The sequence below is a fragment of the Pieris brassicae genome, chromosome 9 (genome assembly GCF_905147105.1).
Source record: "Pieris brassicae chromosome 9, ilPieBrab1.1, whole genome shotgun sequence".
NCBI lineage: Eukaryota > Metazoa > Arthropoda > Insecta > Lepidoptera > Pieridae > Pieris > Pieris brassicae.
Window position 1 is genome coordinate 9,433,076 of NC_059673.1, and position 22,919 is coordinate 9,455,994.

General features: G+C 38.2%; 1 protein-coding gene across 3 annotated transcripts in view; it reads left to right on the forward strand.

Moving 5' to 3' along the window:
- The window catches only part of LOC123714657 (zwei Ig domain protein zig-8-like), a 157,764-nt gene that overhangs the window by 121,419 nt on the left and 13,426 nt on the right, over positions 1–22,919 (forward strand). For 2 of the 3 annotated variants that reach the window (XM_045669018.1, XM_045669019.1), the window contains exon 4: positions 5,027–5,237. In XM_045669018.1, the coding sequence (XP_045524974.1) occupies positions 5,027–5,237 (211 nt within the window). Of the gene's footprint in view, positions 1–5,026; positions 5,238–6,475; positions 6,512–22,919 lie in introns of all 3 variants that reach the window. The other variant, XM_045669017.1, reaches the window with a different exon arrangement.

The following is a 22,919-nucleotide window of genomic DNA, read 5'->3' on the forward strand; positions in this document are numbered from 1 at the left end:
ATCACGAGTGTACATGTGCATATTATGCATACATGTCAGCCGAAAAATAACCGATTCATCCATTAAAACTACCTTCCCAAATGCACCCAGCTGAGACGCGTCCAGAATAGACTTTTAAAGGCTGCTTCGGTGTGACTATATGAGTCAATTTTGTTATATTATGTTAAATTGTTTTATGTTGACTTAAATTTTAACCGTGCCATTAAAAATGGAAACTTAACAAAAACATTAGATGTTTGTAAATATTTAATACAATTCAAGAATTTGCATATTGCGTTTACAAGATAAAAAATATTTAATATTTTACTTGAGCACAAACTGATAATCGTGAGTACATATCTTAATATATATAAATCTCCTGTCACAATGTTTGTCCGCGATGGACTCCTAAACTACTTAACCGATTTTAAATTAAATTGGCACACCGTGAGCAGTCTGGTCCAACTTAAGAGATAGGATAGCTTAGATCTTTAATTATATTCGCAATTTTATTTTTATTGCAAATTATTTGTCTATTATTAATTGACAGTCACAATTATCTGTTAACTCCAAAAGATTCTAACAGATGTCGATACTTTTCGACTGGATTGAGTGAGTAATCAATAGATGGCACTGCTCTGGTAAACCGACAAACGTGTCATATAAGCTACAATTCAATATCATGATTACCACGTGTTATTGAGGCTAAAGTATAAATTAAATTTATTTTGTAGTAAACGAAATACCGTGAAATTCCATTATTTCTTTTTTTTAATTTTTGGTGTTAGCATAGCCAACCACGTTTTACTTAGACCGAAGTGTAAATCAAATTCAAAATATTGTGACGATAATACAGTGAAATTATTCTTTCGTGTCACGGTATTAAGGCTAACTAAAACAAGGAGAAACAAAGTTCACGGGGGCAGCTAGTTTTTCTATAGGATTTTATTCCCATATTTAGTATAGCAGTGGTAGTTAATTAGTCTATTTTTTTATATATATATTATATGTTATTATCTGCTCTTATGATAGAGTGAAGCATGATATCCATTCTGATGAATTTATAAAATAATGCAATATTCGCGATAAGGCTTTACTGCGTCGTCCGCTCGTAAACTCGACTGACTAAATTGGTGAATTTATTGCCGTCCAGTAGGTACAGGCGCGGAGAGAGCAAAGGCGAGACCACACTCGCGCAATTTACTACAATGCCACAAATTCAATGAAACTCATTAAATACTCATGACTGTACGTGACCTTACGGACCACAGCACGGCTCAGTCTCTGCACGATCTCTTCCCGCATTGCCATAATAAAACGGTGAACGAAACGTTGGACATACTTCTATATAATTTTTTTTTGTTGAAACATACTTTAAATAGTGAACTAGTAGTGAATTTTAAGATAATTCGAAAAACATCATTTACCTTTAGCAACGTAAAGTGTCAAATTAATAAACATTAAATAGTTGCATAAATATACATAACGAGCATTTTTAGTTTAAATGCCATGAATTGATTGAATTTAAATTCAATCAATACATGGCATAAATCTACCTAAAACCAGAACCGTGCACGGTTGCAAAAATATAGTTATAAATTATTTCGGAGCGAGTCTTTACAACAGCTTGGAGACGGGAAATAGTAGCAGTAGAACCGTTTCGAATACGCCTTCGAAGTTTTTGGTAGATGGACTTCAACGCAGCGTATGACGGTGGTGTGTTATATTTTACTTTTCATGTTTATAATTTAAAAAAACTCAGTTAAGTGCCATACATATATGTTTTTTTAATGAGAATAAACTTCTTTAAACCTAAATTCAAGACAAGTTACTGAAACAAAAATTTGAATAATCTACGGCTGAACTACGAATAGAGCAAGCGTTGTGAGTGTCTGTTCGCCGCCGTACCCTTGTCACAACGTAAGCTGCTTGAGTGACAACATCTGTTGCACACGCGCATCGTGAACCAATATCACACTTAGGAATTGCTGATATAAATTTCATAAGAAAATGTATGAACCCTTTTTGACACCCAAGAGTGCCTTGGGGCTGATCTTGTAACTTTAAAACCCATTTTTTTTTACTTTAGTGAATATCTACGGTGAATGAATCGTGAGGAAGTCGATGTGGCCCAAATCGACGCGTGCGATTCAAGGCTGATAATTAATGTTTTTTTACTGTACCTCATTTGTGCGATAGTTTTTCTAATATTTGTTCAGTTGTCAAAAAATAGTGCCTGTAAGAATAATCAATCGGTAATATGAGTCGGGTGAGAGTGAAGTAGTTGTGGTGAAGCGGTGGCGGTACAAATGGGGACGTAATTAACGATATTAATTTGCTCGAAACCACATCCGCAGCTGGCAGTAGCTGGCGTGAGTATGTGAGTTCTATTTATGTAGGTTTGTTTCATTAACCAACACAGATATTTAAAATTAAAAAAGGTATATTTGCACTAATAGCTCAAAAATATGTCGTAATGTTTTATTTTATGTCAGCAACCATGCATGTTTGTCTAAATCTAAATCATAAAGCATCTTTTTACTAAAGAAAAGTATTTCAGTAAATACTTCACTTCGAAAGTTTCAGATTACAGGAACTTTAAGAAGAAAGTTTACCGTAATAACATTTAATCAATAACAACTGAAGTATAAGCTTAGCTAATACGAAGTTAATTTCAGAGGAAACTGAATAAGCCACAGGAGAAAGTTTGCCTTAGTCTTAGCAGCCTGCTAATGCCATGAAAACTAATGTGTTATGAGAAGTAACTAATTGCCAATTTGTACAAAACAATCAATAGTATACCGACTCCTTTATCTAAATTATCCAATGTAGTCTATGAATTTTTCCATCTTTTGTAGTTAACTGCAAGTTTTATACCAAACTTGAAAAGCAAGCATAACATCAAAGCAAGTTAAATGTTGGTATATATCCAACGTACAGCAGATTCCGCACCTACCTTAACTACTATTTTATCCCGTGAATTCCCTTTAACTAGAGCTCCTCGTGTAAATAAGTGCAAATACGGCATGAAGCGAACATAAAGCAGGTACTCGGCGAGGTTTATTGGCCGTGTGAACAATTTAATGTTGAACTATACGAAAAGTGTGAAAAGAGCACAGTTGACAGGCTCAAGTCGCGTGCCGATTGTAACACGCGCCATGGCTTACATAAAAATTTTCTTTAAACTAAATTACTTTTTTCAATATTATAAAGACTTTCAGTGTGTTTCATTTTGCCAGGACTACCAAAGACAGCTTGTAATCTACTATTTGCAAAGTGCAGTATTTGGCTTAGCTTGGACACATGTGTAATTTAATATTGGAAATAGGGCGTGTAACTTTTTGCCCAGTTAATCAGCATTTAGTGAACCTGTGGTATTGGTGATCTCTTGATTAATACCTTCATAATTCTATATTATATTGTATGGTGACGTTAAAACCTTTACATATATAGAAACTATATTTCCAAAAATATATTATGAGGTACCTATCATCAGAAGTTTAGAAATTATTTGTAAATTGGAAAATATGATTCAGGAGCCCAGTGCAGCCTTCATAGTGAATTGATAATCGGTGGTGCTCCAGTGTTTTTTGGCACAAAAAGACGTTTCTTAATAATCATTCTTAGCAAAAACAAGCAGTAATATCGATACAGCAATATCACAAATATATCTATATCATTAAGGAAGCAGTAATATCGAGAATGTGAAGTAAATAGGTTAAGTTATGACAGGTATGGGAGGCACGTTCCAACGCTGCCTTAATGAAAATTTGCCTTAAATAGCGAGCGGATAGTTTCATGTATTGCCATGTCGTACAATAGGAATAGTTCGCAACAATATCACTCGATTGTGTATCGGTTGTTGCGCAGCCTGTTGTCTTGTTTGTTTCCAACTTACGCCAAGACTTGCATGTTTTGGATTGTAGCAACATTCAAAATACATATATCGATAAATTTATATGTCTAAATAGAGTATAAAATAATAAACTCAAAAGAGATATGTTCCGAGTGGAAACAAAACAAAATATGTTGAAGCTTTATGTCATGTGAAGTTTACTACTAAAATTTACAAGTTATTGCCACGTAATAATAAAATAAACGCATTTAGGAGGATTCCGTGGATGTCCGTGGATGAGTCCGAACCAAATTGTATTTTAAGCTTTAGGTTCCATTTAATAATAGGTTGTAAAAAGTTACCGTATTTACTCTTTGTCGACTTCTATGTTTATACCCTTCATAGAACAGAATCAAAATGCAATAAATCAAACAAAAAATTGCAAAAAAAATCTTTTTAGTGTCAAGTGTCACCTAAACCACGAGCATAAATCTGTTATCGATTGATCTACTCGTACTTTACGAGATATCGATCACTACAGCCTTCTACCAAAAAAAATATGGATTCCTTTTTTCCCAACCTATTATTATCTATCTACTAATTATTATCAACTCATAAACCATGCATAATACATGCCATTCCGTAAATAAATATTCACTTATTTACCAGAATATGTTTAATTGTTAACACAAAATGAACCATCCATCTAATTAAAAAAATCCTAGCTTCATAATTTATCCAGAGTATGGATCAATTGCCTTAAAGAGTTAATTATTATTTTATTTTTAAACCTGTTTTGGTAATCCAATTTATAAATTACAAGCCGTATAATTGATGGGCCCGATACATGAGGAATGCACATAAAACATTTATCCCTCTCGATCATAAATCACCCGTAATGGATGAGAAACACACAAGATTCACTGTAGGTTCATCGCAAAAGTTTAAACTTAAAAGTAGTTAGATATTAGTTAATTCATTATGGACACTCAACAAAATCAAAGATTATATTTTTTTTAATGTGCCAGACCATTGTTGTCACCATTATTAAAAACACTACCTCATTTTCACCGAAATCTCTGTAGACTATTTAACTACAAACGTTTTACTAAACCTGAATGCGGTCGCAGAAACTGTTTAAGGAACTCTAAATAATGAAATATCTCCATTTAAATTTATACAGATTAACAGCATGCGGGTCGTGCATTCCAGGTGTCATGGATTCGGCACCGCGATCTACACATCTTGACGGTTGGCGGTTATACGTACACATCAGACCAGCGATTCCAGGCGTCGCACTCGCCGCACACCGACGACTGGACGCTGCAAATCAAGTGGGCCCAGCAACGCGACGCCGGCGTCTACGAGTGCCAGGTCTCCACGCAGCCCGTACGCTCATTCTTCGTCACATTACATGTCGTTGGTAAGTTTCGTTTTAATTTTAAACCATAGTCATCAAACTTGTTGAGCTTTAATTTAAGCACAAAATCGTTAAATAAGATATACAAGTTTTTTTTAGATTTTAATCGTACTAAAAATAGTATTAGTTTCTGCATCTTCTATTTAGATTTCATTATATCTTTACTCCCATAACAGGTAAATTGCATCGTACTCTATTTCACTTCACGACTTACCAGACTAGACTTTATATACCTACATAGGTAGGTTCAATAAGATAATAGACGCATGTATCTTATAAGTCGTATTATCTATCATAATATTTTCCATCAATATGAACAACAAAGGAATGCCTAGGATAACTTAAAATATGTGAGCATTGAGCTGAGGGGTTAGGTTGGAGATATAGGCACGTAAACTATTGGGATATCGTGAGGAAATGAATGTGCGGCGCGCGTGCCTCATCCTCCCTTTCTCGTTCCTTGCACTCCTGGCCCAGTGACACTACGCTGTAATTATTATAAGAGATATTCTTACGAGAATCCAATATCTAAAAACATAAAACTACCAATTAAAAATAAAAAAACGTCCTGTAAATGACATTTGCCATATGAAAGTCTATGGATTCGGCGGTTTCATGCGATGATCCTTAGATTCGATGATCCTAACATAGATCATGTCAGTCTATCAGTTTAAATGAAATATATGTTGTGATGAAAGCCGTCTCAAGCGTGGTTATTGCTTATGGGTTAAGGCGTGGAGGGAAGAAGGGGGTGGGGTAAAGTAGCCATTGTCACAGAACGGTTTAACATATTTATTGGGGAGCTGCGTGATCGGAATTAATCGGCCGGATCGCGCCTGAAACACCTATTTGTTGTAAATCCGATAAAGGCCTCTAATAATGCCTATTGTTGTCTCACTTTTTGTCGAATACACAGTTCCTACTATCTTTAATTAACCTTACCTAAGTCTCTCTTTAATCATTAAGTATTACTAGTTATGTTAGTACCGTTAATCGGTGAAGAGGAGCCTCGCACCCCTTCACGCGACACGTGTCAGGTAAGAATGTGTAACTAACTGAAATTCCGATACGTCGCACAATAAGGATTCCTGCAGCGAATTACCGCGCTATTTATTTTTAATTATGGATTACCGAAATCTCGTCAATCCTTTTAGATTAGAAAGGGCTATCATGATAATTTTAATGATGACATATAACTGACTGATTAAAATAGTAAATTTTATATAAAATACTTTTCACAGATAATGAAATCTACCAACGGATGTTCTCAGACGCAGGTGTGTGTTTGTGTGTTATTGTGCTAATACCGTGTGCGCAATCAGTTGCTAACAGATTTGAGATACGTTTCAACTACTTGCAGTAGTTATAAGCTAAAAAGGCATGGTGTGTATAAATGATAAAATTTACTTTTGAAACTAGTTTTGAAATTAGCTCATGAGCACGGAGTTCAGACATTCAGAAACCAGATTGTACTTAAGGTTGCTGCGAGCTGAACTAGACTTTTATCATTTATTATTGGAGAAAGGCGATAATATTATAATACTACGTCTTGTCATTATTAAATTGCAATAACAAATATTACTATATAGGTATGGGGGTGTAGGGTTGGTGGAAATGAAACCCCATATACTTAAACACACATGTATATTTACTCTAAATAAATTAATACAATGTATCGTTTAAACAGTCTACCGGTAGCTTGTGTCGCGATACGTGGCGTAGGTACGATCGTACGACCTGCCGGCGACGAAGCTCGGTAAAAACTAGCGTCTCCCGCGCAGTGTTGCCAGTCCCCACATCAGCCCCCCCGGAGACCTATAGGTCGTACAAGTGGCGCGGAAATCGAACTCTTCTGCCTGAACGAGTTACATAATCAGGCTTCTTCGCAGGGGGCATACTGGGAACTGCAATGGTGATATTGATAGGCTCCTCCTCAGTCAATATGTGTGCCGGTTTCACTCGATCTATAGACACCGTTGTTGTCTTGCCGTCCATTTCTATTCTCATGGTCTTGTCTGTCCGGTCAAGGACTTTGTACGGACCAGAGTATGGTGGTTTTAAAGATTTACGTACGGCATCCTGCCTTAAGAATACCGACGTTGCCTGTTTTAGATCCTTATGCACGAATGTTTTGGCCTTACCATGTCGCATAACAGGCGTTGGCTTTAACTGGCTGATATGCTGCCGTAGACGCGACAAGAAATCACTGTGGTCGGTGATTTCAGTACCCGACGATATGAATAAGTCTCCAGGTAATCTAAGACCTTCACCGTATAACAGCTCAGCAGAGCTGGACGATATATCCTCCTTCCATGCGCTACGTATGCCTAAAAGAACTAAAGAAAGCACCTCATGCCAATTCTCGTTATCATGACACATTATAGCCGCTTTTAATTGTCGATGGAATCTCTCCACCAGGCCGTTAGCTATGCTATAGCTAGCTAGGATGATATGCAGTAGTTGAGATATGCTCGGAACCAGTAAGCCTTGCAAGTTCTTTAAAGAGATGCGATTCGAACTGCCTTCCTCTATCAGTTGTAATTTTAAGCGGACAACCAAATCGTGCGATCCACTCGTTAACAAAACCATAAGCCACACTTTCAGCCGTTATATCTGTTAACGGAATAACTTCAGGCCATCTCGTGAATCGGTCGACAGCAGTTAAGCAATAACGGTAGCCGTGTGAAATAGTCAGCGGTCCAATAAGATCTACATGAACATGGGCGAAACGTGAAGATGGTTGTGAAAAAACGTGTATAGGGGCTCGAGTATGTCTTCCAACTTTTGAGCGTTGGCACGCTATACAGGCTTTCGTCCATGCCCTACAATCTTTTTTTATATTCGGCCAAACATACCTCTCTGTCATAAGTCGAATCGTAGGCTTAGCACCAGGATGACTCAACCCGTGGATGGAGTTGAACGCTTGTTTCCGAAAATCAGGTGTGAGGTACAGACGTGGCGAAGGGCTGGAGATGTCGCAGTACACTTTGCTGGAATTAGAGATGTAAATTTTCTTTAAATTTAACGAAGAATTACTGTTTAATATATCGTTCAATTCCGCGTCTCTATCTTGTGCTGCAGCCAGCTGGTCTAAGTCTATGTCCGATATAGCTTCGATTCTTGACAGTGCGTCCGCTACGACATTATCATCACCGGAGATATGTCTCACGTCAGTCGTAAATTGCGAGACAAAATCATAATACCGGAATTGCCGTGGCGAACATTTGTCCGATGCCTTGCGAAATCCTGCGACAATAGGTTTATGGTCGGTCCAAATCGTGAAAGGTCTTAACTCGACCATAAACCGGAAGTATTTCACTGCCTCGTAGATTGCAAGCAATTCTCTGTCAAATGGGCTATATTTCCGCTGAGCTGATGTTAACTTTTTCGAAAAGAATGCAAGCGGTTGACATACGTCATTAATCTTTTGTTGTAGTACTGCACCTATCGCTATATCCGATGCATCTGTTACTAACATTAAATTCGCCGTTGGATTTGGGTGAGCTAGGAGAGTGGCACCCACAAGGTTCTCTTTGCACAACTTGAAGGCCTCCTCGAGCTCATGCGTCCAACATATGGGCGTCGTTGCTTTATTGTCATTACCAGAAAGAAGATCATGGAGTGGTGCTTGCATCTGAGCAGCATTTGGTAAATAACGTCTGTAAAAGTTTATCATGCCAAGGAATCGTCTGAGTTCTCTTAAATTCTTCGGCTGCGTAAAGTTCTGGATTGCGATGACTTTCTCTGGAGTAGGAAGTGTGCCTTCTGCAGTGATAAGATATCCAAGAAACTCGATCTCTGAAACACCGAATATGCTCTTAGAAGTGTTCAAAACAGCTCCGTGATCTCGTAGACGTCCAAGTACTTGACGTAGGTGTATCTCATGCTCATCATGGCTACGTGAGGCAATGAGAACATCATCAATATAAGGAAAAGCAAAATCCAGATCTCTTAATATTTCGTCCATGAATCTTTGAAATGACTGGGCGCCATTCCGCAGACCAAATCCCATGTAAGGAAATTTGAATAAACCGAACGGTGTTGTAATCGCAGTCTTAGGTATGTCACTGGGATTGACAGGTATTAAATTGTATGCGCGCACCAAATCAATTTTGCTAAACACTATGCAATTATTTAAATTATGTGAAAAATCGGCGATGTGGCGAACCGGATATCGATCAGGTATTGTACGGCTGTTTATACCTCTATAATCACCGCATGGGCGGTCTGTGCCATCTTTCTTAGGCACCAACTGTAGCGGCGCTGCCCACGGGCTATCTGAACGGCGTGCAATACCTGTTCTTACCATGTCTTCGAACTCACGCTTCGCTCTGCGGAGTCGATCCGGTGCCAATCTGCGCGGTCGGCTAAACACAGGTGGACCAGGCGTAGTCCGTATGTAGTGTAGCGTCTTGTGTTTGATCTCACGTACCTCTGGCTCACCCGATGGTTTCGTAACCTCCGGAAACTCAGTGAGAAGAATGTGATAACGTGAGGTGCCTGAAACAGTTTTGATTTGGTATACAGTAGCTGAAGCTGGCTTAGCACTTGCTTTAAGAGTTGTTGTTACATCCACTAGCTTGTGATTACGCACATCAACTAATAGATTATAATAAGCTAAAAAGTCTATCCCTATTATAGGTTTCGTCACATCTGCTATTACAAAACGCCAATGAAAGTCTCTGCGTAAACCGAGGTTTAAATTTAAATTGATTGTTCCATACGTATTAATCACTGAGCCATTGGCTGCATAAAGTTTGTACTCACAGTTTTTTAACTGCTTATTATTTACATATTTACAAGGATACACACACAAATCCGAACCAGTGTCTATTAAAAAATCCAGTCTTGTGTTTTTATCTACAACAAAAATACGACGCACGTGGTTGTGGCAGCCATTGTTCGTCGCCATTAATGACTGCTGTTGTCGTTTCCCTTATATGAACATGGCGCACGACACTTTGTCGCGTTTTCTTTGAATGTGCGGTGATACCAACACACGCCACTCGTTGAAACATCTCGTGAACGTCCATGGCTGTGTGATCGGCGTCGCGACTCGTATGCACGCTGTCCCGATCGCGAGCGTGGACGCCGAGATGTAGATGTAGAAAGGGCTGCGACTTGCTTGGTTAGCTCGGCAACGCAATTCCTTAGTTCTTTTATCTCGTTGTGCGGGGACGCCACGTGGTTAATTTGTGGTTGACACATGACGTCAGTAACTGCGTCCGCTAGCGACGCCAAGGAGTCTAGCGAGCTCTTTGGTTGTGACGCAATTATGACTTGAATATTTGTTGGTAATCGGCTCGACCATATGGACCTAATGAAGTCATCTGGAATTTCTGGACCTACGAGATTTTGTAAGTGTCTTAAAAATTGGGATGGCTTCCGGTCTCCAATGTCTTCGTGTGTTAAAAGTTGTCGCACCCGTTGTTCTTGGGATGATGACAATCTCGATATTAATTCGGTCTTCAAAGATATATACTTGTCCGTAGTGGGCGGGTTTTTTATTATGTCTTTAATTTCCGAAACATACTTGTAATCCAAATTTGACACTACATAGTTATACTTAGTAGTGTCCGCCGTGATATTCGCCAACGTAAACTGGCTTTCGATCTGTGCGAACCATAGCACAGGTTCGTCGGGCCAAAATGGCGGCACTTTAACACTGACGCTATTGATCACGGGAGCGTCATGCGCGTCTTGATTGTCTATCACGTCGGTGTCACCAATATATGGGGGTGTAGGGTTGGTGGAAATGAAACCCCATATACTTAAACACACATGTATATTTACTCTAAATAAATTAATACAATGTATCGTTTAAACAGTCTACCGGTAGCTTGTGTCGCGATACGTGGCGTAGGTACGATCGTACGACCTGCCGGCGACGAAGCTCGGTAAAAACTAGCGTCTCCCGCGCAGTGTTGCCAGTCCCCACATCAGCCCCCCCGGAGACCTATAGGTCGTACAAGTGGCGCGGAAATCGAACTCTTCTGCCTGAACGAGTTACATAATCAGGCTTCTTCGCAGGGGGCATACTGGGAACTGCAATGGTGATATTGATAGGCTCCTCCTCAGTCAATATGTGTGCCGGTTTCACTCGATCTATAGACACCGTTGTTGTCTTGCCGTCCATTTCTATTCTCATGGTCTTGTCTGTCCGGTCAAGGACTTTGTACGGACCAGAGTATGGTGGTTTTAAAGATTTACGTACGGCATCCTGCCTTAAGAATACCGACGTTGCCTGTTTTAGATCCTTATGCACGAATGTTTTGGCCTTACCATGTCGCATAACAGGCGTTGGCTTTAACTGGCTGATATGCTGCCGTAGACGCGACAAGAAATCACTGTGGTCGGTGATTTCAGTACCCGACGATATGAATAAGTCTCCAGGTAATCTAAGACCTTCACCGTATAACAGCTCAGCAGAGCTGGACGATATATCCTCCTTCCATGCGCTACGTATGCCTAAAAGAACTAAAGAAAGCACCTCATGCCAATTCTCGTTATCATGACACATTATAGCCGCTTTTAATTGTCGATGGAATCTCTCCACCAGGCCGTTAGCTATGCTATAGCTAGCTAGGATGATATGCAGTAGTTGAGATATGCTCGGAACCAGTAAGCCTTGCAAGTTCTTTAAAGAGATGCGATTCGAACTGCCTTCCTCTATCAGTTGTAATTTTAAGCGGACAACCAAATCGTGCGATCCACTCGTTAACAAAACCATAAGCCACACTTTCAGCCGTTATATCTGTTAACGGAATAACTTCAGGCCATCTCGTGAATCGGTCGACAGCAGTTAAGCAATAACGGTAGCCGTGTGAAATAGTCAGCGGTCCAATAAGATCTACATGAACATGGGCGAAACGTGAAGATGGTTGTGAAAAAACGTGTATAGGGGCTCGAGTATGTCTTCCAACTTTTGAGCGTTGGCACGCTATACAGGCTTTCGTCCATGCCCTACAATCTTTTTTTATATTCGGCCAAACATACCTCTCTGTCATAAGTCGAATCGTAGGCTTAGCACCAGGATGACTCAACCCGTGGATGGAGTTGAACGCTTGTTTCCGAAAATCAGGTGTGAGGTACAGACGTGGCGAAGGGCTGGAGATGTCGCAGTACACTTTGCTGGAATTAGAGATGTAAATTTTCTTTAAATTTAACGAAGAATTACTGTTTAATATATCGTTCAATTCCGCGTCTCTATCTTGTGCTGCAGCCAGCTGGTCTAAGTCTATGTCCGATATAGCTTCGATTCTTGACAGTGCGTCCGCTACGACATTATCATCACCGGAGATATGTCTCACGTCAGTCGTAAATTGCGAGACAAAATCATAATACCGGAATTGCCGTGGCGAACATTTGTCCGATGCCTTGCGAAATCCTGCGACAATAGGTTTATGGTCGGTCCAAATCGTGAAAGGTCTTAACTCGACCATAAACCGGAAGTATTTCACTGCCTCGTAGATTGCAAGCAATTCTCTGTCAAATGGGCTATATTTCCGCTGAGCTGATGTTAACTTTTTCGAAAAGAATGCAAGCGGTTGACATACGTCATTAATCTTTTGTTGTAGTACTGCACCTATCGCTATATCCGATGCATCTGTTACTAACATTAAATTCGCCGTTGGATTTGGGTGAGCTAGGAGAGTGGCACCCACAAGGTTCTCTTTGCACAACTTGAAGGCCTCCTCGAGCTCATGCGTCCAACATATGGGCGTCGTTGCTTTATTGTCATTACCAGAAAGAAGATCATGGAGTGGTGCTTGCATCTGAGCAGCATTTGGTAAATAACGTCTGTAAAAGTTTATCATGCCAAGGAATCGTCTGAGTTCTCTTAAATTCTTCGGCTGCGTAAAGTTCTGGATTGCGATGACTTTCTCTGGAGTAGGAAGTGTGCCTTCTGCAGTGATAAGATATCCAAGAAACTCGATCTCTGAAACACCGAATATGCTCTTAGAAGTGTTCAAAACAGCTCCGTGATCTCGTAGACGTCCAAGTACTTGACGTAGGTGTATCTCATGCTCATCATGGCTACGTGAGGCAATGAGAACATCATCAATATAAGGAAAAGCAAAATCCAGATCTCTTAATATTTCGTCCATGAATCTTTGAAATGACTGGGCGCCATTCCGCAGACCAAATCCCATGTAAGGAAATTTGAATAAACCGAACGGTGTTGTAATCGCAGTCTTAGGTATGTCACTGGGATTGACAGGTATTAAATTGTATGCGCGCACCAAATCAATTTTGCTAAACACTATGCAATTATTTAAATTATGTGAAAAATCGGCGATGTGGCGAACCGGATATCGATCAGGTATTGTACGGCTGTTTATACCTCTATAATCACCGCATGGGCGGTCTGTGCCATCTTTCTTAGGCACCAACTGTAGCGGCGCTGCCCACGGGCTATCTGAACGGCGTGCAATACCTGTTCTTACCATGTCTTCGAACTCACGCTTCGCTCTGCGGAGTCGATCCGGTGCCAATCTGCGCGGTCGGCTAAACACAGGTGGACCAGGCGTAGTCCGTATGTAGTGTAGCGTCTTGTGTTTGATCTCACGTACCTCTGGCTCACCCGATGGTTTCGTAACCTCCGGAAACTCAGTGAGAAGAATGTGATAACGTGAGGTGCCTGAAACAGTTTTGATTTGGTATACAGTAGCTGAAGCTGGCTTAGCACTTGCTTTAAGAGTTGTTGTTACATCCACTAGCTTGTGATTACGCACATCAACTAATAGATTATAATAAGCTAAAAAGTCTATCCCTATTATAGGTTTCGTCACATCTGCTATTACAAAACGCCAATGAAAGTCTCTGCGTAAACCGAGGTTTAAATTTAAATTGATTGTTCCATACGTATTAATCACTGAGCCATTGGCTGCATAAAGTTTGTACTCACAGTTTTTTAACTGCTTATTATTTACATATTTACAAGGATACACACACAAATCCGAACCAGTGTCTATTAAAAAATCCAGTCTTGTGTTTTTATCTACAACAAAAATACGACGCACGTGGTTGTGGCAGCCATTGTTCGTCGCCATTAATGACTGCTGTTGTCGTTTCCCTTATATGAACATGGCGCACGACACTTTGTCGCGTTTTCTTTGAATGTGCGGTGATACCAACACACGCCACTCGTTGAAACATCTCGTGAACGTCCATGGCTGTGTGATCGGCGTCGCGACTCGTATGCACGCTGTCCCGATCGCGAGCGTGGACGCCGAGATGTAGATGTAGAAAGGGCTGCGACTTGCTTGGTTAGCTCGGCAACGCAATTCCTTAGTTCTTTTATCTCGTTGTGCGGGGACGCCACGTGGTTAATTTGTGGTTGACACATGACGTCAGTAACTGCGTCCGCTAGCGACGCCAAGGAGTCTAGCGAGCTCTTTGGTTGTGACGCAATTATGACTTGAATATTTGTTGGTAATCGGCTCGACCATATGGACCTAATGAAGTCATCTGGAATTTCTGGACCTACGAGATTTTGTAAGTGTCTTAAAAATTGGGATGGCTTCCGGTCTCCAATGTCTTCGTGTGTTAAAAGTTGTCGCACCCGTTGTTCTTGGGATGATGACAATCTCGATATTAATTCGGTCTTCAAAGATATATACTTGTCCGTAGTGGGCGGGTTTTTTATTATGTCTTTAATTTCCGAAACATACTTGTAATCCAAATTTGACACTACATAGTTATACTTAGTAGTGTCCGCCGTGATATTCGCCAACGTAAACTGGCTTTCGATCTGTGCGAACCATAGCACAGGTTCGTCGGGCCAAAATGGCGGCACTTTAACACTGACGCTATTGATCACGGGAGCGTCATGCGCGTCTTGATTGTCTATCACGTCGGTGTCACCAATATATGGGGGTGTAGGGTTGGTGGAAATGAAACCCCATATACTTAAACACACATGTATATTTACTCTAAATAAATTAATACAATGTATCGTTTAAACAGTCTACCGGTAGCTTGTGTCGCGATACGTGGCGTAGGTACGATCGTACGACCTGCCGGCGACGAAGCTCGGTAAAAACTAGCGTCTCCCGCGCAGTGTTGCCAGTCCCCACATAGGAAACACAAAACATATACACAACATTGATACTTTATTACATAATTTACGTGTACCAGTAGCATGGAAACCCCTGGTCTTGATCACAAACCTTGGATACTTACTTTGCTATTGATAAGTAAACGAAATATAGTGTTTAAAGAACTTTATTGCTCATTACAAAAAAGTATTTTATTTATTTGAGAAACTTAATATATACAAACAAGGTACACTGTATCTTTAATGCCTTTTTGACTTAGTTAAACTCGCTAATATTACGAATTTTAGACGGTAATTGCCTAAATAATGGCACACCCTCATACTTAATAGACTTCTTCAAATAATTTGTACGCGATTTTACTGAACTTCGGCGAGATAAGTAAACTCGCTCGACAAGTAGTGTGTGTAGTGGTGTGTTTGATTTTTTTGAATGATGAGTTACCATGGAGTACTTTTTTAAATTAAGATTATTCTACTCTTATTCTTATTCATCGGAAGATTTTTTTTAACTTAGATTTAGATAGAACAGCGTAGAAGAAATGGAACACCGTAAGACAAGATGTGCATTTAATGAATTAGAGCCAGAGGCATTTTATTAAAAATTTAAAAAATACCAAAACAAAATTAAAAAAGGATTAAAAATATGGTAGAGGTTTTTGAGCACCACGACGAGAACGCTGCGCCACCACGGCAAAGTAACAGGCGAATATACAAATTTTAAATTAAGTTGCTAATGCAAGATTTGTCGCAAGTCACGTATACACTTTACACCAAGTCGGTTATTAAATTTTATATATAATATTTTCTGTAATTAAAATCCGTTTCTCTAAGCATTTATTTAGCCTTGTGATATGAACTTGGTTTCAAATTGAAGAAAAGAAAAGTGAAGTCATACCACGAAACACTCGATGAGGTGAATAATTCTTGTTATAGGGTGAATATTCTTGTTAAAGGGCCTCCGACTTTAGACTAAATATTTTAAAGGAAAACTATTTATTTAGTATTTTTGGTTCATGGTTCAGGAGGACACAACATTCGCGCCGTGACTACCCATAATTGACTCCATTTAACATTTGACATTACGTTATACTTCAGAGACACGTTTACATAACATCAAACACACACACAGAGACCTCATTCACGTCCCTCGTTGTCTTTAGAAAAACACAACGAGGGACGGGAGATAGACATCTTATCACTTTTTCACGTCAAATTCTTGTTGTGTCTACGTTATATATACTCGTATTTGAAAAAAAAACGATTGGGAATCGATATCGAAAAAATTCGTTGTATAAATTACAATGTGCCTGATATGATTGCATAGCAATTGTCACCAATAGAGGTATAGTGAAAAAAAATTCACTACTATAATACCTACTGAGCTGATATTATATTAATAAACCCTTTAATTTCATACACAAGGTAAATAAGTTCTAACTGAATAAGAGTTTATATTCGCGCGCTCCCTGCACTCAAAATTAGTAACAATAAGCATATAAATATAAAGCTATTTTTATACGAGCTCATGGAACATCCGTCAAACTTAAATTAATTAATGTTGGAATTGTCTCGTAACGTTAATTAGCGTGATATTTTAATTATCTGTTATTATTATCGTGTTATTTTGTTACCTGCATGAAATTTCTCAAAGAAAATCTAGGATTGGGTCAGACAAACAGACATACATATTTATGTCTCTTCTATCGTATGTACTTTTCGTTTTTCTACTTTCTACTTGAACTTCTTACTTTCGAAGTAATGAATTTAATAAAAAATAATCTTAACTTTTATTAATTGAGTAATTTAAATACCAATTTATTTATAATATATAGTCGGTAGAATGAGTTAGGGCTGTATTTATGATTATATATTTTTAAAGATTATATAAACTTGGATAAAGACAGGTATTACCTTTGTCACTTTAGATATACCTTACGGTTTACCTTTACAAGCGTGGCGCTTACCTAAAATCTAAATCGTCAGAGCTACGCCACGAGAGTAAAGCTAACGCATGCCCTCTATAGAGCATTAATTATAATGGCATTTCATTATAATTAATGCTCTATAGAGAGATTGACATTTCATTTGGCAATAATAGTTCTCAGTTAATCAGCATATGTTTTTTATTATGTGAAACGTAAGTGATAACATTAGTGTCCATTATTTTAAGCATCCCAGGAATCGTATTTTTTTAAATAAAATTGATTAAAATATAAAAATTGAATAAAATAATTTTACGTTTCGTTAAAAAATCAATTTGTCTTGATACATTTCGAAGTTAAATTTACAAAATAATAAAAAAAACGGTTATCCAAAAAGTCGACGTGTGTCAGGCACGGTAGGCTGATGACCAACTTGTCTATTAGATTGACCAGATCATGAAACATATTCAGTCTGTGGCCCAGACCGAAAAAGTTGTGGCGGCATTGATATTTTATTTTAACGTTGAATGTCTTAGTTTCGTGTTTAATGAATAAAAATACTTTTAAAAACTTGTAATATTATAAATTTTGTAGAGAAAACTGGTGCATTTTTTTCCAAGAACTTATTTTACTTTTTTATTTTTCACATAACACAGTATGAAATCATTCAATCATAAAGTTTTATGTAAATATTACAATTCATGTAATTACGTGTCAATTAACACGATCCCAGGTTTCTTTTTTTATAGGCAATGGCGAACAAAATTGCTCGTTGTCGGCTAATTGGGTGACAGGCTATTCGCACTGCCTTGTAATATTATATTACATTTCCAATGATTTGATGATGATTACATGAAAGCCGACGACGGTCCTCGATCATGCAAAGCAAGTTCTAGACATTATTGTGGAGCTTCAGAGCGTAGTATCTGTCATTTATCTTTCATATTATCGTCCAAGCGCGATGTGTCCATCACTCGCTTAGCAGTTGCACTGACGTGAGCTGTTGCCAGTTTCCATGTAAAGAAACTGACAAGATGCTTGGTAATTGAATTATTCATAGGAGTCTGCAGCTCATTCAAACATTATACAGACACAAAGAATTCTTTATGTTTATGACGCTTCGATTCTAAAAAAGGCTTCACTCGCTACTCTGTGCGGAAGTAGGATCATTTGCTTTGTCTGTAAAATAATACCGCATTGAGATAGCAGAAGTAGTGGACACTTCATAAAAGCAAAAAGAAAAAAACGGTAAAGATACCACGAAACATCCATGGATAATGCAAAACGTAAGTGGTATGATTATAATTTATAAAAAAAAAAACTATCTGTGTATAACTAATAATATTAATGTGTGGATAGGCTAAACATAAAGTTGTCTTTTGTTCGAAAAATATCTTTTGGGGTGAGCAAGGAAGAAGTAACGAAGTTTCACTTATTCTCTTCAGTTTTCAGCTCAGTGGCCTGAATGAGCATTGTCTCGCAGGCGAGTCGAGTGGCCCTCACTCTGCTAATACTGCTGGCTGCTACTTTTACGACGCTAAGTACATCTAAAAATAAAACAAGTACTTTATATTTAGGCGTAATTAGTGTTAACTGGCGTTTTGAATATAAGTTAGTTGATCTGCACAGCGGCTGAGGTATATTTACAAATGATAATCTAGGTATGAAAAGAAAGCACGGTGCGGCAGTGTAAGTCGTGAGTGGCGTTGATCGCTCTCATATTAACAGAATGAAACACAAGCGCGGTAAAGCGAGTGGTGCGTTTATGCAGCTTTTTCATTTCACTCATTGAGTGCTACAATAGCGCTCGGCGCCGCACTCGCTCGCCGTTATTTTTGATCGCTTCAGCGGACGAGTGCTCGACAAACAAGCGAATGAGATTTAGCCAGCTTCAACAATCATAAGCCGTATTTTAACTCGGCTCTCATTGTGTCGAGAAACATCGTTTAAGCAAAATTTAAAATAACGTGGTGATTGCATCGGGAAACCGCTATTTTTCGCTTGAATTACATTTGCGAAAGTTTTTAAACGCTAAAAGCCCTGGCGGGAACAATGCAGAGCGGATCGTGTTTAATGTGCTCACAACACAACGACCTCGTCCTCGAGCACGTTTTACAGCCTGCCTCGTCTTCCTTCGTCTTGTGAACTTGTTATCTACGCCTTCTTAAAACCATATTAATGGCGTACTTTAGACATATCTTTAAAAACACTTCAATAGCTTGATACAGTTGCACTGAGCAGTAATTGATTACATTGATATATCAAAGCGTGAGGAATAGTTAAATTAATTAAATTGGTTGTAAAGTAATTCTCTCGTCGTCGTCTGTAAATGGAATGTACACTGAATAAATACTTGTTCGATTTCAATCTCTCTCTAGCATGGCCAGAGCGGGGGGAGGGGAGGCGTCGGAACAATTGTCGTAGAACTTCATGTAGCGCTTACACAGCGTTTTAATTTAGAGTTTCCTTTTAAGGCAGTTTGCCTGAAACGTGATTTACATAGAGATTATTGTTTTCTGAATCTTAAAATGTGTAATTTTCTTAGAGAAAAATATTGATATAAGGGCAAAGTTTGCATTCTTCTTAATCAACGTTCTGCTATCATCACATAAATTCTTCGTCGTATATTATTAATAATACTCTGGGATCTTTCAATTTGTTTAACTCCGTTTTGTGTTTTGTACTACGCAACTTTTAATTTCGCTTTTACTGATATGTTCGCAACTTAACGCTTAGTGTCTTTACGCAGAGAATCCTCGAAACACGACGAAAGTTATCGACATTCTTGTTGTTTCCCACACTTTGCAAAGCTCTAAGCCTTTCTGCTTCCAACTTGTTAAGTAGCTCGCCTTAGATATTCCCACCTTCTAGTTTACATACAAATTTAGCATCTCAGAGTGGGATCCGAATGAGCGCCATAGCTGTTAGTTTATAATGATACCGAATAATACATTTAAATAACAACCATGGATATACCGAATATTTAAACACTCGTGTATATTTTTTCTTACGAACCCGGCCATAAGTCCATAAATCGCAAAGGAGACCATAGTTCCCCATCCAGGTCCCTAGGTAATTGTATATACATCATTGCTACCTTCGGGAAGTTCCGAATGTTTCATTACTGTCCATTGGGACCGGCAAGTGGCTGAATTGCGAAGTTGAAGTTAAGCCTTACGCCGTCTTTCCTTTGTTTGAAATTTTATGAAATACACATTCTTATTAAGTTTGCGACATATGTGTAGTGTATTGTGGAGACTTAACGAAAACAGTTGTCTTAAATACATAATCTAGCAAATACTTCTTTAATTGATTTGCATAAGGTTGCCTCACGCACTCCAAAATGTACAGATATTCAAACGCTTTATCCGCAAGCAACAAACAGTAGATGCCAGTTAGTATAATGCGATGGCAGCGTGTCGCTGGAGTAAATCTCGCGCGAACGTTAACGTCGGCCGCACCACGCCCCTTCCACCCTGATTCTCAACCTGGAACCAAATTATAACCCTGTCAAGGTAGTAAAGTGTCATTTTGTTCTTTTACTCGAGTAAACATGGATTATAAGGAGTTTACGACCGGATTTAAGGCCTAATATAATAACTTTTAGATTCTAAGTAAATAACGAAGTTTTTATCTATAGTAAATTAGTTATAAAACAAAAATGAAATTTAACATATGAAATATTTGATGTTTACATACAGCATACATAGTTATAATAACAATGTAGAAGAAGTAATAGATCTTTTTTGCGCATTAAAATATTTTTTATGTAAATAGGGGCGTGTGCGCAAAATTACTGGGGAAGAAATTATGGTAATGTAATCCTTTAAGAGGTTTACCCTTCGCATCTATAGTACAGCTAACTACCATTGTATATTAAACTTATACATTAAAATATAGCGAAGGTCACTTAAGATAAATATTAATTATGCCAATCGACGCAGTAAATGCGTCTTGTCTGACAGAAAGCCGTGAATTCCTTTGTGCTTTTGCACTTGGAAAATGTGTAAAAGGAAACATTGTGACTTTATATTGAATTAAACCCTTTACCTTTCGTCTATCTTAGAGTTGTCATGGGATTAGTGGCAAAATAATCAACAAAACAAGTCTATAATAATATTATAGTATTAATGAGTTGTTTTAAAGATTACTAATATAATAATCACTCGGCTTATTTTAAGTTCTCGGTCTCGATGTCTCATCTTCAATCACACTTATTCGTGCATTTTATTTAATTTAATTAGCAAATTACATTAAGCATCTAATAAATCAAAAACTTACCTTTCTTATAAAAAACACCCATAACAATAGTTATTAAACTCGCACTATCCTATAAACTACTTTTTTCACCTAAATAATTTACAATAAAGTTTAATAAAAGTCCGCAAACTTTAATTAGCATTTCGATATCAAGCGAGTGAATCAATTATGTCCTGACAGATGACAACTTTTAGTTTCTTTGCTCCTGAAGGGTTTATGGCGAAACAATGCCGCAATCTGTTTGTCTTGTTTTTCGATTCACTCGCGCTTCGCGTCGTATTCTGAGCGAGGCACATCTCAATATATTTATTTACTTAATAGAAATAGAAAAACGTATTGTTATATTTCATGATTAATCCGCAACTTGAGTAAGATAATAGTCAAAATTTGCAGCATATTGTCAAAGAGTATCATCTCACCCCATGCGACGTTTTAACGGGGAACTCACTCGGTCACCGCTCGGTAAAAAAATTCACCTACTCGAATAGAACTCCAATCATAATTTCATTGGTATCATTTATATTAGATCTAGGTTTGTTTATCACCTACATGTCATCAAAAGAGAAAAATGTTAGATATATCTTAACATGTGCCCTTTGAGACGTAGTCTTGCGTTTTCGGAAATTTTGTAAACGTTTTTAACATTCATAAGCATGCACATTTAGATGCGTAATAATCTAAACTGAATAAACGTATTTTGATTTTGAGATATTTGTTAAGTTACATAATTTAAATAACATCTACTATCTACGAGGTACGCACCTATTCTCGCAAAACTAAACGGAACTAGAACAACTACATCCAAACTTTATTCTAAAGCACAATCAGAATATGTGTGTCCTGGTCGCCATCTGTTACACGGACACGCAATTTAAGTATTTAAGTCGATCTAAGTTGTGAATTCTTTAATTTAAAGAGAAATCTCATATTATACATTCGTCAGACCTTTGGTCCAGAATTCAATTTACATACATTCTTTTAATTAAATTAACAAGACCACTTGCAGTAAAACTTGGTACACAATTGTACTATGTATATCTTTGGATTTGAGGGTTGGCACGGTCAGAACTCAAGTTAGGCCTTGTTTGTGGGCGTTTTAAAAATATAAATATGGATTCAATCTAATTTAAAAGTAGAAAAGTGAGGCGAAGAGGTACGTAATAAAGCAGTAGAAGTGTTAAAGCTGAAACTCATATCGTAAATCCACGGAATTTGAACATACTCACGCTCCGTCAGTTTCTTTTAAAGAAATTACTTATTTCTTTCTTTAATAACGGAATTAATGACATTAGAATTGGAACTGAAAATTGGAAAATAAGTTGTGTCGGAAAAAAGGTCATCAATAAAACACGACCTATAGTACTCACACTCACCCTTGCCTGGCGCAGGCAAGCGCTACTCTCGTAACAAGAACCTTTCTGATAACATCTATATCATAGAAGA